A 24803-nucleotide genomic window follows, 5' to 3' on the forward strand; every position below is an offset into this window, starting at 1 on the left:
GAATAAATGAAGACTTGGCACAGCACTTCTGAAAGGTTGCCGACCCCTGGTCTAGATCCATCCTCTTTGGAACCCCCTTTCAGGTAGTTGAAAGCAGCTATCAAATCCCCCCTCATTCTTCTCTTCTGCAGACTAAATAATCCCAGTTCCCTCAGCCTCTCCTCATAAGTCATGTGCTTCAGACCCCTAATCATTTTTGTTGCCCTCTGCTGGACTCTTTCCAATTTTTCCACAACCTTCTTATACCGTGGGGCCCAAAACTGGACACAGTACTCCAGATGAGGCCTCACCAATGTCCAATAGAGGGGAATGATCACGTCCCTCGATCTGCTGGCAATGCTCCTACTTATACAGCCCAAAATGCCGTTAGCCTTCCTGGTAACAAGGGTACACTGTCAACTCATATCCAGCTTCTCATCCACTGTAACCCCTAGGTCCTTCTCTGCAGAACTGCTGCCTAGCCATTCGGTCTCTAGTTTGTAGCAGTGCATGGGATTCTTCCGGCCTAAGTGCAGGACTCTGCACTTGTCCTTGTTGAACCTCATCAGATTTCTTTTGGCCCAATCCTCTAATTTGTCTGTATCCTATCCCTACCCTCCAGCGTATCTACCACTCCTCCCAGTTTAGTGTCATCTGCAAACTTGCTGAGAGTGCAGTTCACACCATCCTTGAGATCATTAATGAAGATATTGAAGAAAACTGGCCCCAGGACCGACCCTTGGGGCACTCCACTTGATACCGGCTGTCAACTAGACATGGAGCCATTGATCACTACCCATTGAGCCCGACGATCTAGCCAGCTTTCTATCCACCTTATAGTCCATTCATCCAGCCCATACTTCTTTAACTTGCCAGCAAGAATACAGTGGGAGACCATATCAAAAGCTTTGCTAAAATCAAGGAATAACATGTCCACTGCTCTCCCCTCATCCACTGAGCCAGTGATCTCATCATAGAAGGCAATTAGGTTAGTCAGGCATGACTTGCCCTTGGTGAATCCATGCTGACTGTTCCCGATCACTTTCCTCTCCTCTGAGTGCTTCAGAATTGATTCCTTGAGGATCTGCTCCACGATTTTTCCAGGGACGGAGGTGAGGCTGACTGGCCTGTAGTTCCCTGGATCCTCCTTTTTCCCTTTTTAAAAGATGGGCACAACATTAGCCTTTTCCCAGTCTTCCGGGACCTCCCCCGATCACCATGAGTTTTCAAAGATAATGGCCAATGGCTCTGCAATCACATCCACCAACTCCTTTAGCACCCTCGGCCCCATGGACTTGTGCTCGTCCAGCTTTTCTAAATAGTCCTGAACCACTTCTTTCTCCACAGAGGGCTGGTCACCTCCTCCCCGTGCTGCTCAGTGCAGTAGTCTGGGAGCTGACCTTGTTTGTAAAGACAGAGGCAAAAAAAGCATTGAGTACATTAGCTTTTTCCACATCCTCTGTCACTGGGTTGCCTCTCTCATTCAGTAAGGGACCCACACTTTCCTTGACTTTCTTCTTGTTGCTAACATACTTGAAGAAACCCTTCTTGTTACTCTTAACATCTCTTGCTAGCTGCAACTCCAAGTGTGATTTGGCCTTCCTGATTTCACTCCTGCATGCCTGAGCAATAGTTTTATACTCCTCCCTGGTCATTTGTCCAATTTCAACTTCTTGTAAGCTTCTTTTTTGTGTTAAAGATCAGCAAGGATTTCACTGTTAAGCCAAGCTGGTCGCCTTCCATATTTACTATTCTTTCTACATCTCAGGATGGTTTGTTCCTGCAACCTCAACAAGGATTCTTTAAAATACAGCCAACTCTCCTGGACTCCTTTCCCCTTCATGTTATTTTCCTAGGGGATCCTGCCCATCAGTTTCCTGAGGGAGTCAAAGTCTGCTTTTCTGAAGTCCAGGGTCCGTATTTTGCTGCTTTCCTTTCTTCCTTGTGTCAGGATCCTGGACTTGACCATCTCATGGTCACTGCCCCCCAGGTCCTCATCCACTTTTGCTTCCCCTACTAATTCTTCTCTGTTTGTGAGCAGCAGGTCAAGAAGAGCTCTGCCCCTACTTGGCTCCTCCAGCACTTGCACCAGGAAATTGTCCCCTGCACTTTCCAAAAGCTTCCTGGATTGGAAGGTTTAGGTTTGATCTGCATTTTGTTCGTTCCACATTTTTGGAAATATATTTGTGAGTCTTGAGTCTACAGATATATTTCTGCAATGTCAGGAATAAGGCCCGGCAGCTGCACCTGCTCAGTCTCCTGATGCCCAGGGCCGGTTCTGGCTTTTTTTGCCGCCCCAAGCAAAAAAAACACAAAAACAAAAACAAAAAAGGGGGGTGGAGCGGCAAAGCAGGAGGGGAAAAAACCAAACCAAAACAAAAAAACCTGTGGCGCGGCCCGGAGCAGCAAAGTCGGGGGGGACACCTGCAGCATGGCCAGAGTGGCAAAGAAAACAAAACAAAAAAACTTGTGGCGCGGCCGGAGCAGCAAAGCAGGAGGGGAAAAAAACAACCAAACAAAAAACCCTGCGGCGCGGCTGGAGCAGCGGGGGGAAGGGACCTGCAGCACGGCCGGAGGGAAAGAAAACAAAACAAAACAAAAAACCTGGGGCATGGCCGGAGCGGCAAATCAGAGGAACCCCCTCCCCCCCCGGCGCGGCCGGAGTGGCAAAGCAGGGGGAAAACAACAACAAAAAAAACCCTGCCGGGCAGCCGGAGCCAGGGTGCAGGGGGACTCCCTGTGCTGCAGACGTGCAGCGGAGTGCGCACCCAATCTAGCGGGGAGGAAGGGGAGGGAGTGGGGGAGAGAGAGAGCAGAGGGGAGGCCAGGGCGTCAGCGGGGCACTTGTCCCGCGGTCCTGACCATTGTGCCGCCTGCCGGGAGGCCTCTGCACCGCTCCAGTCCGCGGAGAGGGAAGAACAGGGGCTGCCCTGCTCAGTTTGCTGCAGGGCGCTCCCCTCCTCCGCACTGCCGCCCCCTACAGGGCGGCCGGAGCGACAAACCAAAAAAACAAACAAACCCAGCCGTGCTGCCCTAGGATTGGGCGAAATGCCGCCCCATAGAATATGCTGCCCCAAGCACCAGCTTGCTCAGCTTGTGCCTGGAGCCGGCCCTGCTGATGCCCTAATAAGCTGGGCCATATTAGCTAGGCTGGCTGACAAATTGCCCCTCCTGATTGGCTGAGGAAGCTAGCAGGCCTGTTGTTAAACCCTGCAGTAGCTTGCTGGGTGGCTCTTCAGTGTACATGCTGTGGAGTCTCTGTTTGCTACCTAGCATTGACCCTGACCTCCACCTGGCCTTCTTCTAGTCCTCCTGTTCCAGTCTCAGAACTAGCCCTGCTCCTGCCCTCCTGGACTCCAGATAATCTGGTTCTGATCTTTGATTCTGATTCTTGTCTGGCTCTGATTCTGCTTTGATCCTTGGCTCTGGCATTTGGACTCTGACTCTGGGTCTGACTCCTGCTCTGACCACTAGGCCAGATCACCCATGACCTGGTCTCCTGATATGCTGCTGATTCGAAACATCAAACTGGATTAATTGTGAACAAACAATTGTAACCCCTTGGTTACAGCTGAGGAAAGCACAGCATAGCTTAGGAGGAGTGCGAAGGTGGTGGCTTCTATGCTACCCTGATCCTAGGCCAGATCCTATGTTAGGCCAGACCCTGACATAATTTAGAGATGCCTCCGGCTGGTGTGGGCAGCTGGGGATAAGCAAGGTATAAGGGTGCTCAGTTCCCTGGCCATGACTCCTCTGCTGGGATGGGTTGGTGTAAGAGAGCCATGAATACTTGATCTTGACCATATGAGGATGCCCCTACACTGGAATAAGTGGCATGCTAGTTCTGTGCCCGGACTCTGCCAGGTTAGTGCTTAGATTGTAAACTCCTAAGGTAAGGGAGTCTATGTCTATGTCTTTCTATGTATTTACACAGAATTAACACAAAATGGCTCTTGCCATAATGTGGGCACTATGAGATGATGATATAATAATAATAATAATAATAATTAATAACTTACAATTGAAAACACCTTAGCTATGTTGCTTTCAGAAATAATTGCACTGACTTGACCTGACTTCAGTGGAGTTACTTTATTCTCACCACTGTGAGAGGGGACTCAAGTCCCCCTATTTCACTGCCAGTCTTTTCTGCATAAAGACTGCAGAAGGTATTGATAGTAAGATTAATAAACACATTGCTTTTGTTTCAAAATATTAAAAGGCCTTAGCTTAAAAAAATCTGTTTTTTAGTTTAGATCTTGTCAAGAGTTTCAGAAATGTTCGACACTAAACAAATAATGAAGCTGTTTGTATATTTTTTTTAAATGCTGTGAGATGACAATTTGCATGGCTTTGTTCTCAGCCAGGCAGAATTTCAAATATCTGAGATATTAATTAAGCCATCAGATATGGGGCTTGCAAATACATAATAAATATGCAATATTGCACAGTGAGCTTTTGTGTAGTGAACTGCTTAAAAATTACAAAGGCAGCTGCTATCTGTTCAATACAATGTCTTGCACACTGACAAAATTCTCCAAACAGTTTTGCACTGTGAAACTTTACATTGATTATCTGTTCTCTTTGCATGCACAGAACTTCCCTAGCATATAGGCCAAACAGAATATCAGTCACAATCCACTGTGTGGATTCAGCAAGAGCCCCTAGATAGGCTGTTTACATGCTCACTGGGTGGACCAGGGCAATACGTTCTTTCCCATAGCTTCAGGGAAGGTTTAAAAAATAATTGACTCTGCGGATGTACCTATTATCCCTTTTCTGACTGTTCCTGTGTTTTGGATTGGACTCCTTTTTTTAAACCTGCTAATTCAGAGGTGTTGTAGCGTGCAGCTATGATGTGAAAAAACAGCTTGCAATCGTCCCACTCTTACTGCCCAGCCTTTGTATCCATCCATCTGTCAAGGATGTGTTGAAGCTTCTGCTCCCTCAGACTTCAGTTCATCACCATCAGTATTTATAGTGTCATGATGAGAAGCTTCAATGGTTCATAGTCAGTGCCAAAGTTCTCATTAAGAAACTATTATTTGTCTGACTCAGCTACAGTACATGGTGCACACTCCGTGCCCTGTACCCGGAATATTTTTGTGACACTTTTTTAAACCTTGGGCTTATAGGTACAAACTACCTTTTAAAAACGTGTATGGATCTTTCAAAAAAAGCCTCAAATATATATAAAATCTTCATTTATTTATTATGCCCAGGTTTAATGCCAAGGCATTCAGGGTGCTGAACAGTTAAAATATAACTCCATAAAAACAAAATAATTAAATATTAAAAAGCAATCTGAACAGCTCTATTATTAGAGCCGTGCTAAACTCATAAGCTTTTGGAAGAAGGCACAGCAAACTTCCTTTTAGTTTCAGATTGCCTGGATTTGTGCCCTCTCGATTTCATTTTCAGTTTTCAGGTAGAATGAAAACCTTGGTGACTGTGGCTGACTTGTTCCTTTAAGCTTCAGTGGAGCAAAACTCAGTGAAAATTGGAAAAAAACATCTTGGTTTTGGGTCAAAGCCACACATTTCTCATGGGCCCCTTTGGGGAGCAACAGAGCTAAGCTTATAATATGGATTTCCAGCAGTATCCTTCCTCCTCTGGCATCTCAGGGAAGGATTTGTGGGTTTGACTCAAGACCAGGCAAAACTTTTTTTTATTAAATCATTTAATGTCTTGGTGCCTTAGTTTCTCCAGCTGTAAAATGAGAGCAGTAATACCTATCTCACAGTTGTGTTATGAGATTTAATGTATTGATATTTTGAAGCACATTGTGTTCTCGGGGTGGAAAGTATTATTTTGGTTCTTAAATATCATGCCAATAGACTTATTAGAGAAGCCTAGTTAGATAAGGCCATGAGCCTGCAACTCACTATAAGTGTAGACCACTGCTGGTCTGCTCATGCAATTTGGTGCAGGATCCAGACCTAAACTTGCAAATGTCAGCGCACTTGGGCCACATGCAAAATGTTAATCAGTTCTGTGTTGTTTCATGCTTATTGAAACCTCTCAGACTCATTCACTACACTGAAATATAAATTACAGTTTTCTATATTTAGAAATTCTTTTGGGAAGGAGAACCATTTCAAAAGGGAGAAAGTTCTTAACACTTGCATACAATTTTTCTGTCCAAAGGGGGGGAAAACATTGAAACAATTTTCATGAAACTTTTGTTTATGTATTTACAGTACTTCTGAGCAGTGGTGAAAAGCAACATGCCATCTCAGTCCCAGTTCACAAGACCCCAGTTCTGTTATACTACTGAGTAGTTTCTTTGCAGCTCCTCTTACGTCAAAAATCAGCACAGGGATTAAATTACTTCTGCGACATGCTCTTATGAATTCTTAAATGCTGCATTAAGCACACTACCTTGACAATATTAACAGGCTTACTGGATGGATTTTTATATACAATCTTTTATTAAGAGACAGCCAGTATTCTTGCCCACTGAATTTTGCTCTCTTGTTTTGTACCCCATTGTTTTAGGATAGTTTTGATAGGATTGATCTGCTATGGACAAAATTGGCTTTAGGATTTGGGGTATGGTCAGTAAAATTATTTTCTTCCCCTCCAGCTTAACTGATGCTTTATATAAAACAGGCAGGGTTGGGTGACTCTCTGCTGTAGAAGTGGAGCCTAACTGCTTATGATAGGATCTATGCATAGTTGTCAACATATTAAAAAGAAAAAAGTCAATTGACAATTTTTAGTGCAGTTAGAGTGTCTGGGGGCTACACAGCACAGTAAGCCTGAGTCTGTGTGACCCATGCTTGCAGACTCTCTGTTTCCAAGCCCATGTTTGAGCATCCACCGTGCACTGGAAACATGGGCCTCACAAACATGCTGGTGCATCCATACTGCATGGACCCAAGTCAGAACTTCAGTTTCTATGGGCACATACCAGGGTTAGGCAAACTCACTGCCTGGGTCCTGGCCACTGGTCTGGGGGGCTCTGCATTTTAATTTAATTTTAAATGAAGCTTCTTAAACATTTTTAAAACCTTATTGACTTTACATACAACAATAGTTTAGTTATATATTATAGACTTCTAGAAAGAGACCGTCTAAAAACGTTAACATGTAGTACTGGCACGTGAAACCTTAAATCAGAGTGAATAAATGAAGACTCAGCACACCTTTTCTAAAAGGTTGCCAACCCCTGGGCACATACCATCATATACCAGAGATCCTAGCACTGTATCCAGAAATTAGAGAGGCTATCAAGCCCAGAGGATTCCGGGGGCCCGGGGTCTTCGGCGGCGGGGTGCCCTTCCGTTCCGGGACCCGCCGCCGAAGTGCCCTGAAGACCCACGGTGGGGGCCCCCCGCCGCCGAATTACCGCCGAAGCGGGACCCGCCGCCGAAGTGCGGCGCGGGGGGGTCCCCGCTGCGGGTCTTCGGGGCACTTCGGTGGCGGGTCCTAAAGGCCCCGCGCTTCGGCGAGTCTCAGCGCCTCGCCGGAACAGCGGCAGCGTGTGGCCGGTGGGGCCTGAGCTCCGTCCCGCTCAGAGCCGCGTGGTGAGGGGGCGGGGCTGCGAGCTCCACGCCAAGTGGGGGGAGCGGAGCTCCCAGCCCCGCCCCCTCCCCACGCAGCTCTGAGCAGGGCGGGGCTCAGGGGCTCCGCCGGAGACATCAAGCGCTGAGGCTCCAGGAGAGGGGCGGAAGCGGGAGCCTCCGCTGTTCTCTTGGGGGCCCCTGTGGAGCCCGGGGCAAATTGCCCCCTTTGCCCCCCCTCTGGGCGGCCCTGAAACAACCAGTGGGGCCCCTTGACGATGAAAATACAAAAGGAGCGCTTAAAGATGATAAAGTCATTGCGGAGAAACTAAATGGATTCTTTGCTTCAGTCTTCACGGCTGTGGATGTTAGGGAGATTCCCAAACCTGAGCTGGCTTTTGTAGGTGACAAATCTGAGGAACTGTCACAGATTGAAGTCTCACTAGAGGAGGTTTTGGAATTAATTGATAAACTCAACATTAACAAGTCACCGGGACCAGATGGCATTCACCCAAGAGTTCTGAAAGAACTCAAATGTGAAGTTGCGGAACTATTAACTAAGGTTTGTAACCTGTCCTTTAAATCGGCTTCGGTACAGGATTCTTTGCTGCTTTTACAATGACTGGAAGTTAGCTAATGTAACGCCAATATTTAAAAAGGGCTCTAGGGGTGATCCCGGCAATTACAGACCAGTAAGTCTAACGTCGGTACCGGGCAAATTAGTTGAAACAATAGTAAAGAATAAAATTGTCAGACACATAGAAAAACATAAACTCTTGAGCAATAGTCAACATGGTTTCTGTAAAGGGAAATCGTGTCTTACTAATCTATTAGAGTTCTTTGAAGGGGTCAACAAACATGTGGACAAGGGGGATCCGGTGGACATAGTGTACTTAGATTTCCAAAAAGCCTTTGACAAGGTCCCTCACCAAAGGCTCTTACGTAAATTAAGCTGTCATGGGATAAAAGGAAAGGTCCTTTCATGGATTGAGAACTGGTTAAAGGACAGGGAACAAAGGGTAGGAATTAATGGTAAATTCTCAGAATGGAGAGGGGTAACTAGTGGTGTTCCCCAAGGGTCAGTCCTAGGACCAATCCTATTCAATTTATTCATAAATGATCTGGAGAAAGGGGTAAACAGTGAGGTGGCAAAGTTTGCAGACGATACTAAACTACTCAAGATAGTTAAGACCAAAGCAGATTGTGAAGAACTTCAAAAAGATCTCACAAAACTAAGCGATTGGGCAACAAAATGGCAAATGAAATTTAATGTGGATAAATGTAAAGTAATGCACATTGGAAAAAATAACCCCAACTATACATACAACATGATGGGGGCTAATTTAGCTACAACGAGTCAGGAAAAAGATCTTGGAGTTATCGTGGATAGTTCTCTGAAGATGTCCTCGCAGTGTGCAGAGGCGGTCAAAAAAGCAAACAGGATGTTAGGAATCATTAAAAAGGGGATAGAGAATAAGACTGAGAATATATTATTGCCCTTATATAAATCCATGGTACGCCCACATCTCGAATACTGTGTACAGATGTGGTCTCCTCACCTCAAAAAAGATATTCTAGCACTAGAAAAGGTTCAGAAAAGAGCAACTAAAATGATTAAGGGTTTAGAGCGGGTCCCATATGAGGAAAGATTAAAGAGGCTAGGACTCTTCAGTTTGGAAAAGAGAAGACTAAGGGGGGACATGATAGAGGTATATAAAATCATGAGTGATGTTGAGAAAGTGAAGAAAAGTTATTTACTTATTCCCATAATACAAGAACTAGGGGTCACCAAATGAAATTAATAGGCAGCAGGTTTAAAACAAATAAAAGGAAGTTCTTCTTCACGCAGCGCACAGTCAACTTGTGGAACTCCTTACCTGAGGAGGTTGTGAAGGCTAGGACTATAACAATGTTTAAAAGGGGACTGGATAAATTCATGGTGGCTAAGTCCATAAATGGCTATTAGCCAGGATGGGTAAGAATGGTGTCCCTAGCCTCTGTTTGTCAGATGGTGGAGATGGACGGCAGGAGAGAGATCACTTGATCATTGCCTGTTAGGTTCACTCCCTCAGGGGCACCTGGCATTGGCCACTGTTGGTAGACAGATACTGGGCTAGATGGACCTTTGGTCTGACCCGGTACGGCCTTTCTTATGTTCTTATGTTCTTATGTTGTAGACTCTCTAGGGCTTTGTTCACAGTGGATTGTGGGAGAACTTGTCTGCCTGTCAACTTCTGCAGGACTAAAAGGGTTGTTGAGTGGTTTTAGACTGTAAACACATCCAACCGAGCCATTTTGTGCTCGCATGCTCCCAGCAACTGGAGCCATCAGCATGGACCTAAACTGGTGGATGAACTTCTTTACCTCATGCTCTGTCCTATTTTGGGAATCAGGCAGAGCATCTGCAAGATGCTGTTGGACATTTGAGTGTCACTTTTTGACCTCTCAAAGGTACTTCTCAGAGGGGTGTGCATACCAGCTGATGCCGCTCATGCCTATTGCTTTAGTGGCAGATTCCCTCATGCAGACCAGTGTTTCTGAAGCAGGGCCACAAGCAGAAACTGGTGGGATCACATCATCACATGGACCTGGGAAAACAAGTAGTGGATCCAGACTTTTCACGTGAAGAAGCAGATGTTCCTGGAGGTTTGTGTTCAGCTTTCCCCAGCCCTCTAGCCCCACAACATCCACTTGAGGGAGGCCATGCCAATCCAGAAATTAGTAATTATAAGAAGGTAATAACAGCCATACTGGGTCATACCAATGGTCCATCCAGCCAAGTGTTCTGTCTCTGTCAGTGACTAATGCCAGATGCTTTAAAGGGAATGAACTGAACAGGGCAATTATCAAGTGATCCATCCCCTGTTGTCTAGTCCCAGCTTTTGGCAGTCAAAGGCTTAGGGACACCCAGCCAATGGGGTTGCATCCCTGACCATCCTTAGCTAATATCCACTGATGGAAAAATCCTCCATGAACTCATCTAATTCTTTTTTTAACTCAGTTATACTTTTGGTCTTCACAACATCACTTGGCAATGAGTTCCACAGGTTCTTCTTTTTTGTTTTTAAACCTTCTATCTATTAACTTCATTGGAAGACCTGTGGTTCTTGTGTTATGGGAAGGGGTAATCAATACTTCCTTATTCATTTTTCCCACCTCATTCATGATTTTATAGATCTCTGTAATATCCCCCCTTAATTATCCTTTCCAAGCTGAGCAGTCCCAATCTTTTTAATTTCTCCTCATATGGACAGTGTTCCATACCCCTATAGCTAAGACCCTACTTAATTTGTGATATTGCAGGTCCTGCAATATTAGGCTTCTACTACAATTGTCAGCTGAGGGGCTGACAGTGGGAGCCCTGCCATGCACGGGGCTGGTGGCTGGGGCTCCCCCTGTGAGCCTGGTGCATTAATGACTGTAATAGAGTTGCAGCAAAATTGTCCAGTTATCAAAAAATTGCAGGCATAACATAATACCTGAGTGTTTATATTGTTCCAGCAAATTCTTCTTAAACAAATAGGTCTTCTCTGGCTTTTCCAAATTACCACAATTAATAAAAGACCATTACTACTTTTTTGAGATTTCCATGTCTTGCCTGCAACACATTCACAAATATTTGACAATCGTCCCACGATTCAAGTAGGGCCTTACCTATAGCCATCTGCAGCTTGCTACCCCAGACTGCTACAGGTTTGTGGCTAACCGGCATGGAATTGGCAAAACAACTATTGGGCACTGTTGTGGCAGAGGTTGGTGAGGCTATCAGGATTGTGATGTACCCAAGGTGGTGGGCATTACAAATGTTCCTGACACAATTGCTGGCTTTGAGAGAATGGACTTTACAAACTGTGCAGGGCCATTGATGGGACTCATGTGCCAACAGTTTTCCCTCTGCAAGGATCACATGAAGACATAAACTTCAAAAGATACTACTATATTGTTATGCAGGCCCTCGTTGACCACAGGGGCAGATTCGTAGACACTAATGTGGGATGCACTAGCAGGATGTATGATGCCAGGGTGCTCCGGAGATTGAGACTACCTTCATGGACAAACTGGGACATATTCCCAGCGACTGACCTTGTTATAAACTGAGTTACTGTCCCCTTTTGTCATTACTAGGGCCTTACCAAATTCACGGCCGTGAAAAACATTTTACAGACCTTCAAATCAGACCTCTCCCATGAAAGCTAGAATATTGGCAGGGAGGGGTAGGGCTGGGGGTGCCCCAGCTGGGAGCTCCTACTGTGTCCCAGTCTCCCGCTGCTAGTCCCCTCCGGGCTGGAGAGGGACAGGACTTCCTCTTCCCCTGCATGTCTGTTCTGAGGGGCTGGAGGGGAGGGGGGAGAGATCAGACCCACTTCCAGGTACCTTCCCTAGCTGCAGGTAGCTCTGGGGCTGGGTAGGAACCCTGGAGCTTCCTGCAGCCACAGGAGGTTCCTGGAGGGGTGGAATGGGGGAGGGGTTCAGAGCTTGGAGCTCCCTCCAATCAGGGCAGAGAGCTTCACCGCAGTCCCAGCCAAGGCTGAGAGCTCGATCCCACCTGGGGCCCAGCTCTCATTTCTCCCCTTATCCCCCATGGCTGGGGCCACGGAGATCAGCGAGCGGGGGCGAGTCCTCAGCCGGAAGAGCTGTGGCAGGAGGCTAGCCTCCCCCAAGGGAAGCTTCACCTGCTGCCCATGTCCACCCCACCTCACTTCCTGCCCCCATTGCTCCATGGCCATGGCGGGAGGAGTCACAGTACAGGGAGCTGCCCTCCCTTCCAGATGCATGCAATTATTAGCTTGTTTCAATAAAAATAAAAAGAAAGGTCAAGAACTTGACAGGAGTTTTTGATTGACACTTTACAGTAGCAAATAACATTCAGGGCTCAACTCACTGATTGGTACATATGGGCATTGGGGTGGTTTTGTAGCATAATGATCTCAATTGGCAGCCTACCAGAAGACAAGTGAAATGAATTTAAAATGAGTGTCCAAAGGAAATCACAAACCTCTACAATAATTACTGCAACGGATAGTGTGAAAGAACTTGGAAGTCAAATTTTGCATGCTGATGGTGACAAACTATTTTGTACAAGTGGCAATGTTTCATTGGATCATGCATTTGGGGCAACGGTTCAGTGTCAGTTACACTCAGAAACCCATAGAAGCAGAAAGAAGGCTGCGGATAGCGCATTGCTGGGAAAAGTTTAAAAAACAAATAATTTCATCTCCTTTTAAGAAGACGATAGAGAGTTATGAGACCGTCATTTAGCTAGTCTGGAACTTGTGGATGCCTTTGCAAGTGCTAATATATCATTGGAAAAACTTGATTACCCAGAGCTGCATGAATTCATTCCACGGAATGTACAAAATGACAGTTGCTTACCAAGTGCGAATAAGCTACAACAGCTCTACCTTCCAAAGCTTTGTACTATGGATTTTGAGGAGATGAAGTCTCAAATTAACTCATATGAGTCTTTTGCAATTATTTCAGATGAGTCCACAGATGAGGAAGACAAATGTACTGCATATTCTGTTTGATTTTATTTCTGACAAGGCCGAAGAGGTACAGACAGGAAAGCTAACAGTGCTCACCAACTGCGTTTATTTTGATGCTGTTAACTGCACTACAGTTTCCCAAGAGATAATTAAAACCATTTCAAAATATGGTGCGGACTTTGATGGAGTATCTGGTTTCGTAAGTGACAATGGAACTTAAATGACAAAATCTTTCAAATCTGTTCTCTAAGGTCTAATGCCAAATGCTGTCCATATTACATGTAATGCACATATAATTTCTTGTCAGTGATTTGTGGAGATGCAAGTTTGGTAAAGTTGATAAACTGGTCAGCTACATTAAAAAGATCGTTAAACACTGCTGTTGCCGGCTCAAAGAGCCCGAGGCGGAGCAACAGCAGGTTCGTTGCCCGGTGTGCGTCGCACTAATTATCACACCAGGGTGGAGAAGCAAAACCAGGTTTATTTGAGCCCAAAAAAAGGTGCCAGGGAGAAAAGCATTCTCAAATCCTGCACACCCGCGCGCAGGCGGGATCCCAGCATTTATACCCCCCTTGTTTGTGTAAGCCTTTTGTTCGGTTTTCCCCCTCACCCCTCCCTTCCCAACAGCAGCTACATTAGGCATTACATTTCAGCGTGTAAGAAAAGTTCTCATCCACAAGCTTATCTCTGGCCTTCACAGAACAGATGCATGTAGACTTTTCTCCCCCTCCCTCCCCCTCCTCCCCGCCGCTTCTGCTGTTTCAAACTCCTGCATCTGCAAGCTGAAACAGCTGACAGTTACATATTTTGCTTGCAGTCTGTTAGCATCTTAGGCTGGTTAAAGTTCACAGCATGGAAGACCTCTGGTTCACTCAGGCCTGTAGTCACAACTTTGGTTTACTTAGGCCTAGTGACACCAACACTGCCCTCAGGGCCGGCTTTAGGAAGTGCGGGGCCCGATTCGAACAGTTTCGATGGGGCCCCGGCAGGGATGACTTAAAAAAAAACACATGGGGCTTGTACTCACCGGGTGGCGCTCCTAGTCTTCGGCGGCAGGTTCTTCACTCGCTCCGGGTCTTCAGCGGTACCAAAGGACCCGCCGCCGAAGTGCCGCTGAAGACCTGGAGCGCCGCCGGGTGAGTAAAAAATTAAAAAGGAGCCTCTAGCCAGGGAAGGGATTCTCAGCCACTTCCCCCCCTCTCCCCCACCCTGTGGCTCTGCCACTGGGCGCGGGGCCCTCTTACGTGCGGGGCCCGATTCGGGGGAATTGGTGGAATTGGCCTAAAGCCGGCCCTGACTGCCCTAGCTGCAAACTTTGATACAGGCAGCATATTGCAAACACGACAGAAATCGGGGAACAAAAAATTGCACTCCCCTTAGAGCCAGTAATTACTCGTTGGAATTTTGGTTTCGGGCTGTATAATACCATGCAGCTCACCTGAAATACTACTCTGAGTTCATCTCAGAAGAGCTAACACTGAGAAAAAAAACGCAGGTTTTAACAAAACTTTCAACCCTTCTAAACAATGTTCAGCTGAACGAGGAAGTTCAGTTCATTGCCAAGAATGCCAGAGGACTGATGGACTTAATCACTTGGTTTGAATCTCGACATGTCACAATCCACCAAACTTACTATAAAGTAATGGTTGTACTGTTCTGGGCTGAAGCACAGTCAAACAAAAATCATCCTGACGATGTGGAGTTAAATGCCAGTGTTCAGCAGATGTTTTCTTGCAAGGCAAAGAAGCTCAGACAACTACTGCTACAGGGAAGAATCAAGTGATGTAGCAAAAATGGCTCAAAAATTTCAACAACCTGCAGCAAGGATCCTAAAAGCTGTGCGTGTTTTTGACCCTGCACAAATGCACCTGTTGATGGTGGATTTTACCTTGCTTAATGCAATTCATGGTTTTGACAAGAATTGTAGGCTGGAGATTTCTACTTACAAAAATATCACGAAAGAAGTAGACCGTAGTAGTTTGCCTGTGCTTCAGTTTGGAACTCAGTGGAAGGCAGAATCCCACACCTCACATGTAAAAGCAGCAAAGAATCCTGTGGCACCTTATAGACTAACAGACGTTTTGCAGCATGAGCTTTCGTGGGTGAATACCCACTTCTTCAGACTTGCATCTGAAGAAGTGGGTATTCACCCACGAAAGCTCATGCTGCAAAACATCTGTTAGTCTATAAGGTGCCACAGGATTCTTTGCTGCTTTTACAGATCCAGACTAACACGGCTACCCCTCTGATACTTGACACCTCACATGGCTATCTCAGTTCTGTCTGACAGTTCCAATGAACTCCATGGATGCAGAGAGAGCTCTATCTAAATATGGAGCAGTGTTTTCAATGCAGAGACAGGGAATGAAGAAAGAGACAGTCCCTGGATGCTCCATGCTGACATTCAATTAATGATATTTGAAACCAGAACTTTTTTTCCCCCACTTGCTTTTGTTAACTTAAGGCAGTGGTTCTCAAGTTTGAGGCTACCAGTTGAGATCAGATCACAAAACCACCTCGGATGCCCATATCTACCAATCAGGGAGTTGAGCCCTGTGTGTTATTTGCTGATGTAAAGTGTCAATCAATAAATCCTGTTAAGTTCACATGACCTTTCTTTATTTCATTGAAACAAGCTAATAATTGCATCTGGAAGGGGGGACGGTCCCCATATAGTGACCCCTCCTCCTGTAGCTGCAGAGGGATGCAGGCAGGAAGTGAGTGTGTGTGTGGGGGGTGTACGTGCTTTCTGCCAGAAGAGGTACCCGAGAGCAGCTGTGCAGGGGAAGAGGAAGTCCTGTCCTTCCCCAGCCCAGCCAGGACTAGCAACTAGGATCCCCCAGCTGGGGCACTCTCAGCAGCATGGGGGAGATCAAACCCACCTCCACCTCCAGGAGCCTCCTCCAGCTGCAGGAAGCTCCATGGCTGTTGCCTTCAGAGCCCAGCTGAAGGCTGGCACAGAAGTGAGGGTGGCAATCCCGCAACCCCCCCTACAACTGTGTGCCCTCACCAGAACCTCCTTTTGGGTCAGGATCTCCACGGTTGCAACACCCTGAAATTTCAGATGTAAACTGCTGAAAATGTGAAACTGACTAATTTTCAAATCCTAGGGCCATTAAATTGACCAGAATGAACCATGAATTTGGTAGGGCCCTAGTCATAAAATATCATTAAACTTGCAATTATAGTCTAGTCACTAGTTCTAGTTTTTAAGTCCTTTCAGGCAGGGCAACCTGTGGAGAACATTGTTATTTTGGAGATCCGCAAATGGAAGTGTGATCTTCTGCTCCAGGGCAATGGAAGACAGTCATCTATATACTAAAAAGATATTTAGATATCTAGTGACTGACCAGCACACCTTGGAATGGAGAGCGGTTGTGAGTTACAGAAGCGGCCCGAATAAGTATGCCCTGCCCCAGAATGTAACCGACTCTCTGGACTTCCTACTCCCATGCAAAGTTCACTTTCATCACCAGCCAGCAATGGGTGAAAACTTATAGTAATATCAACAATCCCGTTGACTGTGCTTTACTTAGTCTGGTTACTAGACATTAGGGAAACAGAGGATGAGAATGTTATACCCTGTGGCCAAGTATTAACTCTTCTTTTGTCTTTTCTTGCCTTATTTTTTCCTTGCAAACCTTATCTGACTTTGTGTATATTTGTTAATTATGCTCAGCAAAACTCCCATTAACTTTAACAGGAGCAGGAACAAGCCCCAAAAGAATAAACCATTGTCTCTAGTACTAAGCTTTTATGGTTTCTCAGATGCACTGTTCTGGGAAAAAGCAATTCATCAGCTTTAGAAAAGATATTTATGATGTGTCCATATAGCTTCTTTGGATTTACTAATGTCCATTAGTATATACATTTAACTGATTACTTGGATCCTGATCCAAAGACCATTAAGCCAATGAAAAGACTTCCATTGACTTCAATGGATTTTGGAGCAGGCCCTAATGGAGCAGCAAAATATGCTATGAATAAGAATGTTTCATTCTGGGCTAAAGAAAAACAGATTTTTCCAATGCTTGTTGTATTACTTTTAATACATACATTAAAAGTCTAGTAATTTAAGAAACAAATAACTTTGAAACAAATAAACATTGGCCTAAGCCAATATTCTAGAAATTGATTATTCTGTGCTGGTAGGGAAGAGTTCTACAATCAGTTCTTCCAGCCAGGCTCTTATTCCCCGAATTGGACAGGGACAGAGAGCGCACACAGCTCAAGACTGGATGGAGTGCCTCTGTTGTTCAGTATTAAATCCTTACATATATAGGACCTGATCCTGCTCTCATTGAAGGCAATAGAAAAACTTCCCTTGATTTAATGGAAGAAGTTCTAAGTTCTTAGAAAGCAATGTTGAATGAGACTGAAGATTTCTGTCCGTTTTTCCTTACTTGGAAAGATAGTGCTATTGGGGGTAAAGGAAGGAATTAAAATTGTGAAATTCTTAAGAATTTGTCTAAGCTATGAAGGATCCCTAGATACTGAAAGAGGGGGGGAAATAATAATTTTATCATTTAAGTGATCTTCATTAGGCTTTACCTCTCTCACAGTTATTGGTTTCAGGCTGTGTGCAGATGCAGTCAGACATCACTGCATCAGTTTACACTTTGAAAGTTTTCTTCACAGCTGTAAGGGCTAGAGACCTACTTTCTTTTAACTAAAAGGCTAGATTTTGGAGCACAAGATGGAAATCTTTACTTTAAAAAAACTGATTAGCTGTGCTGCCATGAGCTGACTCAATTCACCCCTCCAAACAAATTTTAAGAGGACTTTAGTAAACTACTAATTTCTGAGTAGTCACTTAATTTAATCTTTTCCATTCTCATTTATTCATGGACTCATTTTCTCAGTCATATGACTTTCCACACTATTTCTAGAAACCCTTAACCCATTATATGGCTACTTAATGGTAAGTGGTTAGTATCTGAATTAATTATTAATAGCTGTAGTTTAGCATAAACTAGTTTAGATGTATTGAGAAGTCTAAGAAATGAAAAGGAGGTAAAATTGTTTCATGCTTCAACAGTGAAATCACAATTAAACAGGGTAATTTTTAACTTGTTTCATGCATTGCTGAAGTAGAAATATGGAAACACTTTACGGAGGAGATATCAACTGGTTAAGAGTGTTTTCAGCCATCTGCCCTTTGAGATCCTGTTAAGAGTGATGGAAAAATTACCAGGTTTATGGATGCAGAAATGCTGGCCAGTTCAGGAACTCATCGGTCCTGGTAAAGCAGGACACTTTAAAAGACAACATGATGGACTTCTATATTATGACATAACATCCGAGTTTAAAAAAAAAGGATCAGTCTTGTTATCCTTTTTATAGAAATATTTGGTGGGGTGTGTGTATATATCTATATATCTATATTCAAGTTTTAAATGAGAACTTATGGTATATTTTGAGGAAAAATATAATACAATTTTATTACATCTGAAGAAATATATCACTGTGGCACTTCCAGTTCAAAAAGCTTTCCACTCTTCTTCCCACATGCAAACAGTTTTAGAGAATAATCAAGATGGTGGCAAGTCTATGGAATCTATTAGAGTAGAGCATAGCCTAGGCCTCACTTCTGAAAAGATTTACAAATGTGCTTAACTTTAAACATGAGTAATCCCACTGAACTCAAACTGAGCCCATTATGCATGTAAATCTTTTCAGAATTGGGGCCTTACTGGAGTAAACCAAGTTAGTAATTTAGGTCCCAGTTCAGCAAAACACTTTAACACATGCTTAAGTACTTTGCCGAATAGGGCTGCTTTGCTGAATTGCTGCATTATATAATTACCAGGATCAAATAGTGGCATGGGCAACTCAGCTCTCTATTCCTTTTAAAGTAGATAAATGTAGTTCTGTGAAGTTTTCTGCACGGGGGACTTTCAGACAGATTTTAAAAAAATGTGTGCCTAAAGCTAGGCTGTGAGTCCTATGTCTATATTTAGGCACCTAAGTGAGTGGGGATCTCCTGGATGGAAACCTAGGTTCAGTCACCCACTTAAAAAAAATAATCTTGGATCAGAGTCCCAACTGCTGTGTGTAAACCTCAAATTCTATGGCACTTTTCATTAGAGTAAAGAAAAAGTATGACAGAGAAGAAAGACCAATAATATTATGTTAAATAAACAAGCAAATTAGAAATGTTTGTGAAATTAACTAAAACTTCCCTTTTGTTTTTTCCCTTTGCTTACATTTTTCTTTGGGCAAATATAAGTTGTTGAATTTTTTTGTTTTTGTTTTTGTTTTTTGCAGTTACCATGTGTCACATTCTTAGAAATTCAGTAGCAAAGTCTCTAATTTTTAACCATGATTTTTATCTACAGCCCTACTGTAAAGATGTTCATGTATCTTGGCACAGGAACCATTTTCTTCCCTCATGAAAAGTGAACATTATTAATGAAAAATAGTTAATAACTTCAGATTAATAGCACTCTTAAAACAGTAAGATTGTATTGGGCATCCAATACCTTTTTTAAAGTTTCATAAGGAATTAGGAAACCATAAACTGAGGTAATGTGTATGTTATATACTATATTGTATATGGGAGATCAATACACATTTAACACTTCTGCCTTAAAATACATTTTATTCTATACAGTAATTCACAGGTTTATCATGCCTTTCTGATTATATGCTTTAGCTAAACACTAGTTATTGGGCTCAAGAGAGGGTATATGGGTGAAATGTAATGGACTGTGATATACAGGTCTTCCGATTAAATGAGCTAGTGATCCCTTTTGGCCTTAAAACTCTCCGAATCGATGCATGGTGCCCTTTATGCTGCAATTTCAAAATAATGTGTTATACTTACAAGGAGTGTCACAGTTACCAGGTGAACAGTACTTCTGACCCCTCCTGATCTCTCTGAGAACACTCTTCCTCAGATCTCAAGCTGTTACCTGGCTCTGAGTAGAATCATGTGATTCTCCCACTCCAACCTAGGACCTAGTCACAGTCCTCTTGCAGTAACCATGTTTACCTCAGCTGGTCTGGGAGTTCTGTTCTCTCTGAGAACAATGACAATGGTAAGCAGTGACCAAACAATTTCCTTAAAGCAAAGTATCATTTATTTAGCACCAAAACATTTCAGAGAAAACCATCTTAAACAACAGAAACAGACTGTATGCATATTTTACTTTTCCCCTGAGGCTCACCACTCCCTGGATCTAGGAAAGACCAGCTTCTTTAGACTCCCTTGCAAAGGCTCTGTCAGCCTGTCACTTTAGACAGCTTCTGGCTTTTTAGTCCAGACTCCTAGCTCTGGCAAAACAAGGCTTGAGCAAGGAGCCAGGATCCATGAAGCAAACAGCTCTCCCTAATATATTTCAAGTTTGTGCTGGGGTGTCCTTATTTTGCTCTATTGTGTAGCTTTCCTGTTTATTCTTCCCACAGCCACCTATTCAGTTTGATTCGTACAGTCATACATGGAATTTTAATAACCTGCCATAGTTATACAATAACTACCTCACTGCCTTACAATACTCATATGGATGATCATCAGATGGTTATTAATTTGGCATCTTTTGGTGTGTCTCCCCAGCACACAGCCCCACTGACACCTTTTTATTATAGGATATACCCTGAGACTTATGAACATGCAGAGAGATTGCCATGTTTTTCCCTTATTTGTACTTCAATACCCCACGACTTTTGATGCCCTAATTTTCAGAGGTTCAATCAATTCCTCTCTTACTCATTAACACCTGTCAATTAATCACAATAGAGGCTTGTGGTTAATATATTGCTGACATCTAATTTCAATGAAAATCCCCAACATATTTCAACTGGTCTTAATTGATATCTTGCAGTTATTTTATTTCCCCAAACATCAGCACTTAACTAGTTATATAGTAGTTAATTATTTGTCAACTTCTTTAATGCCAAAAGCCTTGTTTAGCTATGCTAATATCTCACAGGTCTGAGATCTGTAGGTCTTGTGTTTCAGCCCTATTTAATCTCAATACTTTATCTATATGCTACATTAATACATGCCTGTCAGTTCTACCCCTCTGTAGTGCTTTCCCACTTATTTCTTACCTATTATTCCCCCTATTACTAATAAATCCCTCCCCCCAACTCCTAAATCACGTATTACCAAACACAAACTAATTGGCTACAACTCATAAAATGGGGATGATACTTTTGTGGTTCTGGAGTTAACTGCACCTTTGCTCCCTTCATGTTCTCCTGAAGGATACCTGCTTAGGTTTCAGGCCTCTAGCCATCACCTCTTTATGTGTGGGAACCCTCATTCCTTTCCCTGCAGACCAGAGCTTTAGGGTTGCAGTTCCCTTGTAATTCACTGTTCTTATCCCAGCAGGTCTGACCTAAGTCCAGCACCAGCTGTTTGGCTGCCTACCATGGACTAAGACAGGGTTTACCATTGACCAGACAGCCTCCAGAAAGCATCGTAGATTTAGGACAAAATCCTTCAGAAAAAACATAACATCAAAACAATAGCCCCCCCACACACTAAGCATCATTCATCTTCCATATGGTTAAAGTCTAATGCCCGTTTGAGGGACCTGAGTCAGTTCAGGATGACTCTTTATACAGATTGGGAGCCTTTGTTCTCCCAGGCCTCCTGAGGCAGTTAAAACCAGTCAATGCCCCTTTCCCCAGAAGGCTAAGCTTCAAAGAACTACTCACATAAGTAAGGCAAATGGGAGTAATTGCTCTTTAAATGTAACAATTCCTCAGTGTATGAGACTGCATAACTGAGATTGGGACACTGCATTGAACACCCCTAGTGATTCCAGATTCCACAGGAAATGCCTCTAATAAAAACAGGAATATATACATACAGAAACACTTATTGATACAAAAGGATATTATCTGTGTCCATAGTGCTCCACATATCATATAGTGTATTAGTTTTTGAAGATTTCCAGGCCTCCAAAGTCTCACATTTCTTACAGATGTAATTTAGATATTTTTTTTCACATCTTAGCTCATAGAGCGGAGCAGATCACAAAAGAAACATGAGGCTTAATTAATGTTTATAAAGTGCTTTTAAATCCTCAGATGAGAAATGCTCCTAAGCGTAAAGTTAGTATTTTCCTGTATGTGTTTTCTCTCCTTTTTTCTACAGGTGAGTAAAATAGCATCAACTGTTTTTCTTTCCATTATCATCATCATCATCACCACCAGCAAAGCTGGGTGAAAGATTTGGGGCCTGATTCTCCATTGTTTTGTTATTTGGGAAATCATTTACATCTCTGTGCAAAGTGAATATAAAATGCAACCAGAAATGATAGTGTTTTACACTCACTGTGCATATCTGTAGATGACTACATAAGGTGCAAGGCAGTGTGGAGAATCTGGATGGATAGATAGAAGTGGACTCCCTGAGTTTTGTATGGTGCCATGCATGTTTATGGTGTTATCCAAATAAGAATCAAACTGTTTAATATTAGAGTCCAATCCAACTCCTATTGAAGTTTATGGGAATCTTTTCCCTGCACATACCAAAGTCAAAGGGGGCTACGTGTGCTTAAGGATGACATACTCAAGGCCTAATGAGAAGTGATTTCCTCCTGTGACCCTAAACACCTCTTCACTTTGGCAGTTTGTCTTGATCATTCAGATTGATCTGTGCAGGCCCAGCCTGGTTTATATGACTACATGATACAAACCAAACCTTGACAGCTGAGGCGGCACAGGGGCCGAGACTGAAGGCAAGGGGTCAGGCTGGCTGGGTTCTGTTCCCGGCTCTGCACTGACTCGCTGGGGAGCTTGGGCAGGTCCCTTCTCTGTGCCTCAGTTTCCCGTGTGTAAGAGCGGGCGGGGAAGGGGAGTGGCAAGCCTGCGGCGTGCTGGGAGCGGTTCCCCAGCACAGCCGCTGTGTAACGTGGCCGAGGTGCTTGTGATGAACTAACAGGCGCGCAGAGCGTTTCCCAGGTGCTGACGCGAACCCAGCCCGGCCGGGCCAGGGGCAGCCAGTGCGTGGCCGGGCACCGCCAGGCACGGAGCAGGGGCCCGAGCCCGCCCTGACACCGGCACGGCAGCGGCGCTTATGGCCTCCGGGCCGGGGCAGGGAGGCGCTGCCCCTGCGCTGCGCGGGGCGGCTGGGCTCAGCGGTGCCTGGCGCTCGCAGGGAGCGGGCGAGCCGCGGCGGCACTTCCGCAGGGCGGCCCGAGCCCTGGCGCATCTCTGCGGACTGAGCTTGTGGCGGAAAAGGTGCGTGGGGCCGGGCGGCGGCGGGGGCCCTGTAGTGTATTAAACTGCTCCGCGTAGCAATGTGCTGCCGGCAGCAGTTACCGCTCCGCAATGGCGTGTAAGAAACTGCTAGTGCAGTAAACTGGTACCTGATGTAGCACGTGCCTACAGGTAGCAGTTTCTCGCACTATACTCTATGTGAAATTGCGACATGTAGAAATATGCTACCTGGAGCAGTTATTTATACGTATAGATTGTCAGAAGCAGCTTTTGTAAAAAGATGCTACTTCCCTCATAGGTCATCTTTTCTAGACCTTAACTTGTTTTTCTCTTCTCTGGACTTTCTCCAATTTGTCCACATCTTTCTTTAAATGTGGCGCCCAGAACAGGACATAGCTGAGGCCTAATCAGCCCAGAGTAGAGCAGATATCCCAGAGTGATGTTCTGGTTTTTTGCATAGATCCCTTTCCAGAGTACTCATTCAGCTTGTGGTCCAGATCCCTTTCCGCAGTACTCCTTCCTAGGCAGTCATTTCTCATTTTGTGTGCGTGCAGCTCATTATCATTCATAAACTTTATAATTGTACTCTGTATGCCATTATCTCAATCATTGATTAAGATTTGGAATAGAAACTTATCCAGAACTGATCCCTGGAGAACCCCACTCGTTATGCCCTTTCAGCCTGACTCAGTCCTTTCAGTCTGTCAATCATTGATAACTAGTTGGAAAACAGTTCCGACCACAGTTTTGCACCCATCTTATTTTAGCTCCATCTAGGTTGCATTTCCATAGTTTGTTTATGAGACGGTCATGGGAGACAGTATCAAAAGCCTTACTAAAGGCAAGATAGACCGGTCCTACAGAGAGCATATTCACATATATACACGTGTAAGAAACTGCAGTCTGTAGGGATGTGCTACCTGTAACACTGCAATCTGATGAAGCTAATTCCTACAGATAGCAATTTCACCCATATGTGAGACTGCTATCTGTAGCAATTTGCAACCTGTAGCAGAGAGATAGTGAATTCTTACCATTAGCAGTTCCTGAGAGCTGCGAAGGGCCATACTTGTGGACTCTCAGGTAAACGGTGTCTCGTGACCAGCTAGTGGCTTTCCCTTACAAGCCTCAATGCATAGTTTGAAAACCCCTGGCCTAGCACAATAAACAAACCTACCCTGCTATTTTCATTAAGAGCAAAAGAAACTAATGCTGAATACTGCAGTGAGGGTGACCAGATGTTCCAATTTTATAGGGACAGTCCCAATTTTTGGGTCTTTTTCTTATATAGGCTCCTATTACCCCCCCACCTCTGTCCTGATTTTTCACATTTGCTGTCTGGCCACCCTAATTGCAGCTAACAGAATGTGATGTAAACAAGTATCACACAGATCTCTCTTGTTAGAAGAGCTTTCTGCTAAACTCTGCACATGCCCAGCCCAATCATACTCCCTACCTTCATCTGGCTTCTCTCACTCAGCACAAAACAAAATACACACAAGATGACATTTGGAAAGATGAGAGTTTCAGTTGATGAACCTGCCAGATAATAGCTTCTGCTGCTGGAAATATAGCAGGGGAATATACCAGAGATATTACACTGATAAGGCCTTTTGAGAATTTACCAGGGAAATCCAGAAATTTTATAATTCAGGATTCT

At 44.2% G+C, this 24803-nt stretch overlaps 2 protein-coding genes across 7 annotated transcripts in view; one reads left to right on the forward strand and one right to left on the reverse strand.

The window, feature by feature from the left end:
* EXOC1L (exocyst complex component 1 like) overlaps positions 1–22829 on the reverse strand; it is a 40963-nt gene extending 18134 nt beyond the window's left edge. The window contains exon 1 of one of the 3 annotated variants that reach the window (XM_045019254.1): positions 22626–22829. The gene's annotated coding sequence lies outside the window, so the exon portion shown is untranslated. Of the gene's footprint in view, positions 1–12805; positions 12820–19796; positions 19902–22625 lie in introns of those variants that run through there. The other 2 variants (XM_045019253.1, XM_045019256.1) reach the window with 2 other exon arrangements.
* The window catches only part of LOC123371531 (cyclic nucleotide-binding domain-containing protein 2-like), a 93537-nt gene continuing 72360 nt past the window's right edge, over positions 3627–24803 (forward strand). For 2 of the 4 annotated variants that reach the window (XM_045019246.1, XM_045019249.1), the window contains exon 1: positions 22695–23164. In XM_045019246.1, coding sequence (XP_044875181.1) covers positions 23001–23164 — 164 coding nt within the window. In that variant the 5' untranslated portion in view covers positions 22695–23000. Of the gene's footprint in view, positions 3844–22691; positions 23165–24803 lie in introns of those variants that run through there. The other 2 variants (XM_045019248.1, XM_045019247.1) reach the window with 2 other exon arrangements.

Source organism: Mauremys mutica, chromosome 5, assembly GCF_020497125.1.
Source record: "Mauremys mutica isolate MM-2020 ecotype Southern chromosome 5, ASM2049712v1, whole genome shotgun sequence".
NCBI lineage: Eukaryota > Metazoa > Chordata > Testudines > Geoemydidae > Mauremys > Mauremys mutica.